General features: G+C 36.1%; 1 protein-coding gene across 1 annotated transcript in view; it reads right to left on the bottom strand.

Moving 5' to 3' along the window:
* Positions 1-231: 231 nt before the first annotated feature.
* Positions 232-15511, bottom strand: part of GALNTL6 (polypeptide N-acetylgalactosaminyltransferase like 6) — a 571078-nt gene continuing 555798 nt past the window's right edge. The window contains exon 12 of the mRNA XM_072406052.1: positions 232-1682. Within this exon, the coding sequence (XP_072262153.1) occupies positions 1515-1682 (168 nt within the window). The 3' untranslated portion in view covers positions 232-1514. The remainder of the gene's footprint in view (positions 1683-15511) is intronic.

Raw genomic sequence — 15511 nt, 5'->3', positions numbered from 1 at the left:
CAATTTCCTGCATCCATTCTGTCCTTGGCATTGCTATGTCCTTTTCCTTTTCTTCTAGGTCCATCATCGTTTTGCTCATTGGGCAGTCACTGGGCAGGCATGATGATGTACATTTCAATATCTCAGCACCAAGCTTAATTCCCTGTAAATGTTAAGTGATACTGTACACTGTCCTTGTATAGTCACGTACAAATAAAGAGATTGTAAAGTAGACAATAGTAAGAGCCAGAGTAAGAGTAAGAGTGTTATTAGATTTTTGCTCACATCAAGCATTTTTTGCATTCTTTTGTGAGTATTGCAAAACCCACATAAAACAGGCCAAGGTCAAATGCATCTGTCAATGATTTCTCAGAAGTGATCCAAACTACTGTTAAAGCCCACGAGTGACACAAACCCATAGCTTGTCACAGACTAATAAAGTCTCTTTTACCAACAAATTTAGTGTAACAGATATTTGTGGAGGCAAATATGTATGGACCCACATTTGTTCTACCTAGGGCAATGTCTACCCAATTCCAACAAAAAATAACTACCTTTTAACAACAGCAGCTATATTTAAAAACAAAGTAATTCATTTTTGGTTGTTAGATAATACCTACTTTTAAACTGAAAAAAGAAAGACATTTTGCAAACTACTTATCTCCAATGGTAAAGCATGCTAAATGCCTTGTAGAATAAAATGGGAAATAAAATTCTAATTGACTTCAAAAACTAGCGAGTTCAGCTAGTTGGCAAAACCCCAGTTTGACATTTTTGACTTACTAGTTAACATTTTTACTTCCTGGTAACACTGACCACAATATCAATCAGTTATTGTACAATATTATTTTATTCTATTTGTGTTTTCTTGTCAATAAAAAAGAAAAAATAATTAAAGAATAATATTATTCATCATGTTACAGTCTACTTCATGCTACACCAAAGTGTCCTTCTTCCATGTTTTCCAAGACTCTGATACTATGACCAGAGCAGAGAGGTACTGGGTGCTTTCCAAAAGTGTTTGCAGAAATTAGAGATTAAACCTGTTAACCTCCTTATTGTATGAAAAGAAACATCTTAATCAACTTGTCAACCAATGATCCTGCACATGTCGGTCCGCAGTCCAAGATCGGTGCTTTTTAAAGTCTTTGTTCCTCATGCAGTCTATTCCTGACTTCCCCCCAACAAGAAAGAAAAAAACGGAAGAACATTTCCACTACTTGCCATTCACAGCTACACACTACAGCAGGAAGTGTCCTGAGTAATATTAAAAATGCATTTCACCGTGGTAGCATAGAATATTTTTCCAAAGGTTTTCTGCCCTTGAACCAGCAAGGAAATTCTTTTGAAGTTCTCAGCGGCATCATCTCTCATTCCCATCCATGGTCTTTGGATACGATCTTGTATCTCTAGCCTGTGTGTGTGGCATATTTTAATAATATCCTCACAAAGAGGAAGAGGGATCCTAGATATCAAACCACAGACTCCCATAGCCCGCTGTTACTCTGCTATTGGAGAGATGATTTTGTTGATCTCTATGAGCTGTTGTAAATGTTAAACTTCTGTAATATTGTCATATTGATGTGTTCGAAAATCCACTGCTGTGTTTCAGACAACGGGTCACATCTGTTCATGAAGAGTTTTTTTTCAGCTGGGTTGCAGTCGACACAACTGTTGCTAACCGGATGAAATAAAGTCTTGTCCTGGGGGAAAAGAAGGAAAAATCTAGTTCATGTTTTGTTTTTCAAGGAAAATTGAACATTACATTACATGCTGTAGTTAAAAACCCTTATTCTTGAAATATTAAAGGTACAGCAAAACAAAGAATAAATGTAATTGGGAATTTAGTTTTTAGAAATGTTGCTTAAAGGGAATCTGAGAAATATTTATTTAGAAAATTTAAAGTGATTAAAAGAATAAAAAAAAACGGTGTTTTACAAAACTAGATAAACATAAGTTACTGGTCAGATCCAGCTTGTATCTCCGACAATACATAATAAATAGGCAGCTGCTGTAAAGTGTAAAGAAACGAGAATATATTGTGCCTGAAGTTCTCCAAGACTGGAGACGATAGACTATATTGGGAGAACCTGGGTGATCTAGTAAGCCTGGAATTGATTTTCAGGTTCTATCTTCTCTAGTATTAGAGAACTTTAATAACTCAGGCCCATTATGTCAATCCTATAATCTGACCTGTTATCACTTGCTAATTTTAAAAGATTTAATGCAAATAGAGCAACATTGACTACTGCTGGATATGCCATTGGGGAATGTCCCAAAACGCTGGGGCAGTACCAAACCCAGAGTTACTAGGTTTTTGTATTTGTGTGCAGAGTGGCAGTGGGTTCTCCATGTTGGAATGGTATGACTTTGGAAATTTTTGGTTTGTCTTTACTTTCTTTTTAAAGTGTGGTAAATGTGGTTTTCCTAGCACAGAGCCAATGTCAATGTTCACTTTGGTAATCGTTGCCTTCTTTCATGAACTGGCAAGGGCTCAGGTTAGTAAGGTCATGTCAAGGCTACCACTTACTCAGTATCCTGCACCACATTTTTTACATTGTTACCATTGATATAGGAGTTGCAAAATGCTAAATTGGTGATCTTTGTAAAGAAGCTAACCAACCAAGTTTTTGACACATAGCAAACTGACACTCTAGACAATAAAATAAAAAAAAACTTTTTTTCACAAGCCCTTAACTGGGCATCTCCACTGACAGAGTGAGTGCTAGCCAAGTAGAGATTCAGCCATGTCCCAAGTCACATTGCAATCACTGGAAGATGATCCAGGAGCAAACACACAAGATGGACTGAGAAGTCTCCTTAGTTTGCACTTTATTGCATACAATATTAAAGCCATGTACAATCATATAATTACAAAATTGAAATATAAATCTTAAAGATTAAAGACTAGTTCAAAAGTATCCTAGGAACAGGAATGAAAAGGATGGGGGTAGAGAGAGAGAGGGGAAGAGGAGAAATGGGAAAGAAAAACTAGCAAAAAAAATAGTTAATTCATAATAATGGGTAATGTACAATCCATAGTTTATATCATGAAGAATTCTAGTTTCTAATCTGAAAATCCATTTTTACAATTAGGTTGTTTGATGGTATAGGAGCTTGGTACAAGAATCTTCTTTAATGCACCATCGCCATCTAGTAGGGGTAGGGGTACCAGTAGACTATTCATTTTATTGCCTCAAACGCTGCTACCTTGAGTAATAAAAGTAATACTAAAATTCCAATGATCTATGTCCATCATTGCTTATAACAGGTCACCTCTGTTTTTATTTTTAGCAAAATTATACACATTTTCTACCAAGGACCTCTATAGCTCCTAAAATAAAACCTTGTCAAATTATTGTTTATTTACTTCTGGTATGAACAACAAGTTGGAATAAAACTGCACCACTAAGGGTCTCCTAATTCGAATGGGTAGAAATTTAAATCTTTTTCTAAAAAATCTCTTAGTGCTCAGTTTAAACCAGTGGGTCTTGTGCAACTGTGAAATGAAAGTGGAATTTTGCTACACAAACCATTTTGTATTTGAATTTTAATAAAATGACTGTTCCACTTTAGTGTGTAGCCTATGTGATCCTTGAACTGTCAAAAAAGTCAAAAGGTGATTCCTTGGCATACGGAACCCTGAAGGCTTTCTGTATACCAAATATAAGATGTAATTTCCTGCTTCTGGTAGTGGTTCACTGCTATTACAAGTCCCCACTGTGCTGCAATTATATGGATCCCCATTAACTGCTTAGTATATGTTTGTTTTAACATTAAAGTGTCCAAAGACACAAGGGCAGTCACGGTGACAATGGCTATTTGCATTGATATGCACACTTATAATGCTCAATCTTTTATAAACGTGTATTTATTAATGAAGAAAGTTATTCAAATATATAGTTTTTGTACTTTTAAAAAGTCACATTAGCCTGAGATTTCCCATTAGAACTCACATTAGATGGGAATCCTTAACATATTTCTCTTTGCAGTGCTTTTATTATGCAGATTATTGATTTGGCCAACAGGTCACTCCAGATTGTGTTAGTATAATCTGCTGCCTCATCGCATCTCAGGAATTGCCGCTTGGAAGACTTGAAATGATCGTAAACAGTTTAATGTGGTCTGCTAATGTGCGTGCCATATAACTTGGCTATAATAATGTGTCCTTGTAATAACGATGTAAATACTTCCCAAGTAATTGGATATGATTATGCAGCAGTTAAAATGCATAACATTCTGTTTTTGTAATTTGAAGATAGATAGCATATTTGTGATTCCAGTCATCATTGCAGTTTTAAAGTAACTGTATTTCTCATGTGTTTTCTGACATTTATTTTATGTCCTTGTCATTATATTAAAATGAATGTTCTGACTACTAATGTTATAAGCCATAATATCATGTTAGGTGTAGATGCTAGCATACACAAAATGCATAAAAATTCCATATATTATGGCAATTAGTATTCAGCTCTTACTGAACTATTGTTAAACTATTGTGCATTTCTTGCACCAATGTACCCAAACATTTCAATTAGTGATGTAGCACTGGAAAAAAGGGTCCTTCATGCATGTTGTAGGGACTTTAAAAATAGTATGGATATTTGCAGTGATTAAATTGGGAAATGGAGCAGCAGGGAACATGCAACCAATCACTAGAAGTATGGGATTGTTTTGGATTGAAAAAAAAAGTTTCTTTTATAGGTAATTAAAGAATAGGAAAAGAAAAATCACAATCTTAGGATTTTAATTATAGGTCCATTTACCACCCACCATAGTCTCAGAGCTACAGACAATAGTGGTCATAGAAACAATCATTACTTTACTCCATAGAAGCTTGGGCTTATTTCTACTTCTGAACACTCATTCTTAATTGCAAGGCAAAGCAAACAAAGAGGTACTGCAGAGTAATCACTTACAATTCTTTATTGCAAAGTAATTTGTAATAAAGATTTGTTCCCTGCACTTTTATTATGCTACCACATGATCATGGGATGCATTGTGAAGAGTTATTATACAGTTGGCCCTGGACAGCTTTATTGCCCAGTTCTGAAGATATATCTGATAGCAGTAAAATGGGGAAAATCCAAGCATGGCACTGGGGCCCCAGATTTGTAGCTCTGCCACTGGCTATAAACAGTTTCTATGAAATGTAATACCATTCCAGTGATATCATAGAATTGTTTGACAGCACAATACTGTTAGTTCATATTTCAGACCATTGTAGAAATGAAATCCCTGTGTTATGGGTGGTGTTCAGGCTAGCACTAAGGCATGTAAGAATTAAGGAATAGGAAAGCAAAACAGCATGAAGTGTGAAACTACAAAGCGATTCATTTGCTTACCAAAATGTTTGTTTAAATTCCATAGATGGTTACATGAGGCACTGGAGATTATTATGAACAAATGCTGCCAGCTCTTCTTATTTGTGGCAGGATAGGGCGTTGGTGGGAACAACATTATTTTGTACATGCCCTACAAGTTCCACAAGTATTTCTTTCTTAAGGAGATAGAAGCAAATCAGATAGAAGCAAATCATGGTGTCTCTTCATTCTCTTACTCAATCTGTGCTCCTGGCTAGTCAACGGTTTTGAGGGTTGATAACAATCTGCCTATCCTAGAGCCGTAGTAAAAACCTCTACGCCAGTCTCTTAGTTGCCCTCCCTGTTTGAACAAATAAATCTAAAAAGTCTGTAGCTCTTTGGTACTTTTGCTTGGCTCATGGGCCCCTACAGCCACTGGAGAGTGTGTTTTTCTCCAAGGTGCCTACACAGGTCAGTAAAAAAAATAAATATTTTTTCATACTGGTAATGACTAGATACACTTTTAGTGGGTTTTGGGGGGAAGCAAAATATATGGGGTTAAAGGGTGCACAAATGTATAGTACTTATTTTTTTAAATTAACTTCAGTAATGTGAACTCTTATCTTATGCTCCAAATACTACTATATACTGCCCCCAGTCTTTGACCATCTACTGTATGATGTCAATGGTCTACAGGTTCCTTCAATGTTTATTAAGTGTCTAAGTTCTCATTTTGACGTGATAGTACACTTCGTGTACTCAATTTACATGTTTTCATTGTAATGCTGATGTTGTAAAAAGTGGACGTATTGTTCTGAAAATATATTAATATGTTGCCCGTGGTTGATTCCAGCTGTTACTTTTAAATGCAGAAAAGTTAAGGCTGAAATGAAAGTGGTTGATATGAGCACACTTCTGATTTCCTATGTCCCAATCCTCCAAATTAGTCAATTTCTGTGCAGAGTTGGAACATGTCCTCATTTGAAATCTAAAGTCATCAAATACTTTGTCATTCTATTCTGCTGGCCTTCCAATCAATTTTGTTCTTTGTACATTTATTGTGTTCATTTTTTAATTCCTGGAGAGATGAGCTGACCTGATCCCTGCACATTATGTACACATAAAAGAAAATAAATCTTGTCTTTTTGCAGCTTCCCACTGAATACACTTACTATTCCAGAGAGTGAATTTAATGATGATTGCTTTATGTAATGTGTTATTGTTACATAAAGCTACAGATGGGTTATATGGCATGATACAGTTAGTAAATGTCAGTTACTGTTATCAGAATCTTAATGAGCTCTCACCTGTTTTGTATCTTTATTCCAACACTGCAAATAATCTGAACATAATAATAATGTGAAACATATTCCATTTTTTTATTATAAGGCATGAAATAGGTGAGACATCTTAACCCAAAGTCAGTCAATGTTGTGGACAAAGTCAACTACTCCGGTATTGATTTATTTCTGGGTCATTCTGGGTTATAGACTGCAAGCCAATATGTCATTCTGCTACAACCTAATACAGCCTATACATCTAAAAAAAGTATAATTTTAGCCACACAAACTTTTGCCGCCGGCACGTTAAGCTCTAGAAGAACTGGAAACAGGGTTGTTGTGAAAAGCAGCACAAGGGGCATCTGCCTTTATTGATGTTCAAAAGGTCCTAAAATGGAACTTTTATATGGTGTTAAAAAAACTCCTTGTTAAAACCCCCTACATGATGGATCTTGTTAGCTTTCTAAAGCATCACATCATTCCAAGCATTGGTGGTTGTCTGCTGGTGTACTGAGCGCTTACATTCTTCATCCTTGGCAGTTGTAAAGTGTTGAAATGTATGAAAAGTTGTGCTCTCTGCAAACTGCTACACCACTGCTCACTGTAAGTGCAAGAATTCAGTTATGATGTCCTGCAAAACCTAATGATATAATCCCATTTACAGTTTTCTTTTTTTATATCATATAGAAGTTCCTCTTGGGGAATGGAGATATGGAGATGGCGATTGGATGGGAGGTGTCTGAGATGATTGCCCCCTTTTATTGCTCAAGTATTTACCTATGCTCTTACAGGGCTTCATTGATTTTGCCACTCTACTTGATGATGTTAAATTTCAGGAATATATTTAAGCCTGATTTTTTAACTACTGTGCACCATAGATGGCAACGTTAATATGCAGGTCTGTATATGCTGTATATATATAACTATATATAGGTTTTCTTTTTTATGTATCAATTTTGTTCTTTTGTAATCACTGATTTGGGGTTTAGGTTATGGAACAGATTGTTTCTTATATGTTGAATATTACTTACTTCCTTCTTTCTATAAATGTAAGATCAATGTACCTTTTTAATATGCATGTGCTTCCTTGAAAAGGTGGACTTTGTTCCAAGAAATGTGTTGGATGAACTCATGAAAATTAATTTGTGATGTACCTGAACATGCCAATTTGCAATAGATATATTACTGTTTTCTGTGCTTTTGGAATTTTCTTTCCCATGTTTTGGATGCAAAGGTAACAAATTTGTAAATGTTTAATATATATTAATATGTAAAATATATCACTGATATTCCCCCATCTGCATTATGTTTATTTAATTTCTCCTTGTGGATAGATGCACTCAAAATTATATCTATGTTTATCTTCATATACTTATAACTTGGTTCCATAAAGAAATTAAATGACTGAATGAAAAGGCTTTTCTGGACAAGGTACAAATATTGGTGATATATGCTATTTGGCAGATCCTTTTTAAGTTAACATCTGGAGTAAAACACCAAACAAACAAAACAGCTACATTTTTTATAGAGAGGGTTGAAAGTTCTAGGGTTGGAGCCACTAGGGAAATTCTTTTCAATTACTGACACAACAGGACATGAAGTAACAGGTACATAAATATTATGTTAAAAATACTTTAAACATGCCCAACCCCCTTTCGAGAACTCTATACTCCCTAAAATGCTGTATTTTTGCGAGCCTTCCGATTTCAGTCCCATACACAAGATCATTGGAGGATTGCAGGCCTATGCTTTTGACTTTATTTGGGGATATAAATCACATCGGCTGCCAAAATCTGTACTTGGCAGATGATTTGGAGCATAGTTTTTCTGCCCAGCTTTCTCTCCATACTGGAAACTGGTCAATGATTTGCTTGAGGGTATGTTTGAAGTCTGGGTACCCAAAGATGTAGTTACACATTTATTGGGCCTGCCCCTAATAACTCTCACTAAGCTCACCTTCTGTAAGAGCTTACTGGAAACCGGTATCAACCTTTCTCTCACACACACACTGCTATGTGTTCACTTCAATCACCAATGTCTAAAGCAGTGTTTTTCAACCTTTTTTAAACAACGGCACATTTTTTACTTTAAAAAAATCATGCGGCACACCACAAATTAAAAATGTTACCAAATGGCACTCTGTAGCTAATTCTCTTGTCTCTAAGAATAAACAAGGCAATTAAGCTACCTACTGCCACCCACTGACATGGAGGAGTATTACATTACGCCAGTTACTACAGTACAGACACTCGACAATGGCAATTGGATCATTTCCCATTGGACACCTGAAGATCTCTCACGGCAAACTAGTGTGCACTAGTGCCGCAGCACAGTGCTTGAAAATCACTGGTCTAAAGTTTATTGTAAGCTAACCTATGTATGGCTCTAGAATTTATCCTATCAGTAATGGAACTGTTTTGTAATATATTGCTTTGATTCTCCTGTGTACATTAACTTACAGTTGTTTGAGATGTAATTTATTTTTTTTATTGTTACTCTGTATTTCATGGAAAAATATCAATAAACATGCCAGTTAAAAAAAATACTATAAACTACAATATATACTAAAAGCTAGGGATGAGCGAGAATGCCTCCGGCAATCGCGCAAACCTTTTTTCTCGAACTTCCAATGGTTCCGCGAATTTTCGGCGAACTGATTTTGCAAAACTATCGGAAGAGGAAATTAAACAGGAGGATTCCCAGAGCTGCATTCAGCCATGGGAATCCTCCGGTTTGCAATCCCTGGGGCACTAGAGGTTAATTAACCTCTTGTGCCCGGGGATCACAGAGGATTGAAAGGGCTGCATGATGCAACCCTGGAAATCCTCCTGTTCGGTGGGAGCTGGACTTGTTGGCAAATCAGAAGGCTGTTCTCTCTTACATTTTTGGTAAGCGAGAAAGGCCTGATTTACAGCAAGATCGAACTTAATATTCTCGCTCGTTCATCCTTACAAGAAACAAAGGGGTTGATGGGCTTGCAAATTAACTATTACTCTGCAGGGGATAATTCACTAAGACTAGTGAATGTGCTGAAAAATTACTTCTAGAGAACACCCAATCGCATGCAAAGAAATATAAAAAAATTATTTTTGCTTGCACATGATCAGCAGAGCTTTACCACTCTCTATTCAGTAAGAAGCTGTTAGTTGTATACTAAACTAATGCTAATTTCTAGCTAATTGTGCCAGGTTATGGGATTCAAATACATAATGAATGTAGTGATTGCGGTAATCATTTATGTTTAGAGACCAAACATTAGAAACAGAACCACAATAGTCCTGGCAGGACCCAAATTATTAATAACTTCTCAGTATCCAAAGTTTTTTAGGATATGATTACACTTCATTTGCATGTCTCAGTGCGACCAATCTTTTGCATTAATTAATATGACCTTGTATTGCAAAGTATGGAAGTTGTCAGTTCTTATTCTTTTAATCAGTAGACAGGATCCTAAGACGGTCTGTATAACTAAAGGACAGTGTGTACAGCTAAAACTCTTACAGCAATCTTTAGCTAATTATTCCCTGCTGGGAAAACCTATTCAGACATCTTCTCTGTATTTAACATAAGGGTGCTAAAGTAGTATTTGCACCATATGATTACAGCAAAATGATGTTTAAATGTTAACTCTTAATACCCTGAGTTAGTGGAATCGAGCATCACAGTCCAACATAAAAATAATCAGATATACCATAAAACCACACAGTTTATATAAGAAATCTTAAATATATATATATACGAGAGGCTGTCTAATTTGATCTCTCCTTTTAAACAAAGGTTTATACCCCAGTGAGACAGCCTTCCTACTACTGTGCTGTCCGTTCTAAAGATTGGCTTACTAGTCACTGACTCAGAATTATGCATATAAAACAATGAAAGCATTTCTCCCAATTTCTTAATCAAACACTATATCTATACTAGGTAACTTGTGCTTTCAATGGATCAACATATTGTAAATGCTTTCCCATACTTCTTTTGTGATGTGTTTTTGTTAAGTTAATCAACATAAACCAAGATTACCTTCTTCAAGTAAAACAAAAATACTCTCTAAGAAGTAAAACCTATCATAAACTCATGGGATGAAAGCCCACCTTCCTCTAATTCATCCTGCAGTTCCTACAGTGTCAGTGTCAACTATATCGTAAAAAAAGAAATACCTAAATCCACCATCCAGGCCCATTGACATTTTCTTTGATGGGGGCCTTCTGATCCAACAAACTCTTCTGCTTTCACTCTATTGTCCTCTTTTGTCTCAGTGAACTAAAGTCATAGTTCCTCTGGATTCCCACAGCCCCCCAACACAGTCAACAGGAAATGTTTATGTCACACAGTCAGTAGGTATCTAAAGAAGGACCCCACCAAAAAGAAGACCAAGTGCTGGAGTGCCAGAATTTAATTAATTGTCCTACATAAACAATTACACTCATTCTGTTGTTTATATGCCACCACAAACATTTTTGATCACAAAAAAACAGGCCAAAATTAATAATTAACTAAAGTTAAAAAAAAAGTCAAAGAAAGAGGCTAGTTTGGGGTCCGTAGACCATACTGTAACCATATACCCTTCCTATCTGCATCTTTCCAAAGCAACAATGCAAATAGTCCTCTACTACTGCAATATAATGTATAATATTGACTCCACAACATGTTCAATGGTGTAATTATAAGTGGTGTATATACACACAAATATAGTATACTTTCTGTATGTTATCAAGGAAATACTGCAAATGATTGATTTTCGAAAAATCTAATTAGTCCTTTCCGTTTGTGAGAAAGGAATTATTGTAGGCTTTTTGATACAGAATTGTATTCCATGAAATTGTCCCCGTGGCTGGCATGGAGAAAGGGGGTCAAAAAAAAAAAACAGCCAGGGGCCCTAAATCTCCTATAGAATCCCATCAATTGTCAGGAATCTGTATCCCTGCAAACTTTGCGTTGGATATAAACTTGTTATCACATAAAATATAGTTCTAACAAAATGTAAATTCAAGTATTGTACCATCTGACTAAAGAGTAAAACAGAATTATTCGTAATAAAACTAATTTGGAAATTCTTCAGTTTTAAACCTTGAAAGTCACTTTCAGTTTACTGCAATCTGCTTCTATTTTTAGGAGAGAACTACTCTGTAGCGTTAATGGAAGGGTATTATCAAATAGCTTTTTGCACATCCTGTTATTCTTGTTGTTTCAAGAAGGTCCTCTCAGACAGGTGTGCACTTAATGCCATTTATGTTCATTAAAACTATATTTCTCTATGTCTATAACCAGTACAAGTTAAATTTCATGTTGCAACAATGTGTAAATGTTTTTTTTGTTAATAACTTTGTGTTGTGTTTATGAGAACTAATTATGTTGGTAATTGGTAATCAATCAATTGAAGATAAAATAACAACATAAATAAACATGTGGAAAATGTAATAAAATGTACCCACATATATTTAATATCCAAACTCTACCTAAATAGTTTTCAATGGGAACCATATGCTCTGTACTCATTATTGAAACCAAGAGGAAAGTAAAGGAGTCTTTTTATAATGTTTCTATCTAAAATGAATCCAACTTTTACCCACAGACTATACATTTTTCACACTGGATACAATTATAAAACATGCGAATCAACTTTTAATTATGATTCATACATGTTTCTAATTGAATCCAATGTGAAGCATTGGACATGATTTAATAAAGCTCTCCAAGACTAGAAAGGATACACTTTCATCAGTAAAGCTGGGTGATCCAGCAAACTTGGAATGGATTTTTTCAGTCATTTGCTATTTGCTATCAATTGTTTTGAATCCTGGATCAGATGCATTCCAGGTTTGCTGAATCACCCAACTTCACTGATAAAAGTGTATTCTCTCCAGCTTTGGAGAGCTTTAATAAATCAGACCCAATTTGTAAATTTTAGGGTAATAGCTGGGTAAATTTTAAGTGAAACAATTTAGAAATAGACCCCTGTGTAGTGTGTGTTGTGTTTTGGGTTGCAAGTACATTGGTAGACACTTAAAAAGCACAACTGTTGCTAACCGAGAACAGAATTTAATAAACATTTGCAAGATTACAGAAACCTTAACAATGTAACCTATAGTTGGTACTTGGAAACATAAGCAGTAAAACACTGACATAAGTTTGCACTTTTGCATGAGTATGAACACATGTAAGTGAAACTCACAAGCCTATCGCCGTTTACTACATTCTACCATGTATGTAATATGTAGTTAACCCTGTCACCAACTAAAAATGAAAAATGAACTACAAGTGATAAAGTGCCTTTGTACTTGATTGGAAATTTTTAATCCAGATGGTACCAAATCCCTAGCATAGCCCCTTTACTCCTTGCATGACTTGGCCTCTTCCCTTCTGGTAGTTTACATTAATTTTCTGTGTTGGCCAAGCACCTCCATCTCTCCCTACATAACCTTTTATGCATTTGCTGAGGGGAAATACTACAGAGCAGAGTGTCCACCTCCAGTCCTCAAGGTCCACATACAGGCCAGGATTTTGGTGTAATCATTGTAACTCTTTGAAGCCATACCTTAGCTAATTTACAGCTGTCTGAGCTACACTAAAATCATGTGCGGATCCTGGCCGGCAAAGAATGGAGTTAGAGACACCCTTTGTGAACGTTTCCAGTGGCGGATGAATGCATGTGCACTGTACACACAGTGCCGGTCTGGTCTAAGGCTACGTACACACGTGCAATAATTGTTGTTGCAAGCGAACGTTTGACAACCGATCAGCTTTTATGCACGATTATTCTGTACATGCTGTAACGATATGATTGTTTCTAAGATTTTGTACACATGCTAGATGTGATCTTTGAAGAATGCAGGAAGTGACGTGTACCGGAGGAAGTGACGTACAGGAAATAACGGTTCTTATTATTACAAAAAGAACATGTGTACGAATGATCAGTCTTTTCAAAGAACGTTCATCAGACAGACTGCTCGCTTATATAATCATAATACCAACATACATAAAATGCATATACACACAGTGAAGTGTGGTGCAACAAATGTTTGTTCCTCGTGCATGCTCAGAACTATCCACGATCACTGACTACTGGCACAATGACTGGCCAATGACACAGACGAAGGAGGAAAGTCGCTGGAAAAGAACGACTGTCCCAGCGGATCTGATTGGGTGACGATTATTCACTATCTATTGTGTGTATAGTCAGTGAAAGATCGTGGATGAGCATTTTCGCCCGACACAAATACACAATTCATCTCAGGTGAAAAGAATTTGATATGTGTACGCAGCATTAGTCTGCAGGGTTGCTGTCATCACATCTAATATGTGATAGCAGTCTCAAGACTTTCAGATGTCTACACAATAGAGGCAAAATGTAAAAGGTGCCTAAATACATTAAATGCACATTTATTCTTCTTTAAAATCTGTCATTAAAATGAATAGTCTGATGACAAGGTCTCTTTTTAAATGTACCCTAGCTGTACTCAGCATAATTTAACCAAACATAGGTACAGATTGTAAGCAATTGGCTTTTTTTTTTAATCAGCAATTTATCATTGAGTTTCACAATATTTTGGAGTGAAGGTAAGGTTAGTAGTGAAAAAAGTTATAATACATTGTACATTTTTAGTTATTGTATATTGGAAAGCTAATCTCCAGTCATATATAAAAGAAACAAAAAATGCAACTTTGTAACTAATATATCCATAACTGTACCTCATTAATGTAGGTAGATTCATTTGACTTTGAATCAGCCTCTGTACAGCGGAACTCATGTTGCTATGCATGAAACATTTTTAAAGCAGGAGAGGGCACAGTGACCAAGAGAAAAGCTCATTAGATTCTGCTAACACTGTCCAGTGAAAGTTAATTTAGCTGTGCTGTGTGGCACAGCAGTGTTAAATCTTGAGCTAGGTGGGAAGAAATTTAAACCCTTTTGGTTGGTACAAAAGCTCTCACATTTGTATTTCATCTGTGCATTTATCAGTTTGCTGGAATATATCTTGAAAAATGTTTTATAATGTTCGAGATGTTGTGGTTGGTAAGTTGGGTTTCCAAGAATTGTCGACCCAAAAGGATGACCGCAAAAGCTCATTAAAGAGGAACTATACTCAAAAATAGAAAAAAACAAAACAAAAACACACCTTCAATCCCGCAGAGCAGTCTGATCACTTCAGGGGTGTTCGGCATCAGGTCCCGCGTTGTCTCAGCATCCGTCCTGCTGCCATCTTTGTCTTCTCTTCCGGGTTCTTCATCCTATGTCACCTGACCCAGACGGGAGTTTGGGTGATGTTGGATGAAAAAAAAATTTGCCGATCTAACAACGCATGTGTAAAATCGGCAAATTTTTCTCTTTGAGCAAAAAGGCTCATTCTGCACATGACTGAGATGCTTGGGCATGCGCTGGAGGAGCACCCAAGAGCCTCCCGGGATGCCTGGCGTAGGATGCCCGGGAGGCTTTTTGGTCCTTTTCATTATCGATCGCCTAGGCGGCCAAGAATTAGGGGCTGATGCTGCACCCTTTTTTTTAAAAAACTGAATTTTTACCTTACATAAAAAGGTTCTCTACCCTTTTATGTAAAGTGAAAATTCTGAGTATAAGTTAAATGCTTTTGAAAAGTAAAGTTATCTTCTAAATATCATCATTTTATCAGAATACAGATAGGAATTTTAGTATTTACTTGATGAAGAATAAGCTGTCTGTTCTTGCTACATGGTTATTCTGATGCAGCTAGCCCCAACAATAACCTAAGCTTGACTTTCATGTTGCCAAGAATTGTAGGAAGCTCTGTTTATACGTCCAATTCTTTAAATATTAAGGCTTTAAGCGTTGAAAGACAAGCATCTGACAGACTGGTTGTGTGAATAAATATTTAAGGAGCCTATTTATATGTGGCAAGCAACCCAGAGTACTGAATGACTTTGCTAATTACATTTTTAAAGCACATCAGCATATTATTTTGAGCACTAATCATT

Source organism: Pyxicephalus adspersus, chromosome 3 (assembly GCF_032062135.1).
Source record: "Pyxicephalus adspersus chromosome 3, UCB_Pads_2.0, whole genome shotgun sequence".
Lineage (NCBI taxonomy): Eukaryota > Metazoa > Chordata > Amphibia > Anura > Pyxicephalidae > Pyxicephalus > Pyxicephalus adspersus.
This window is presented reverse-complemented; position numbering and strand designations above follow the sequence as displayed.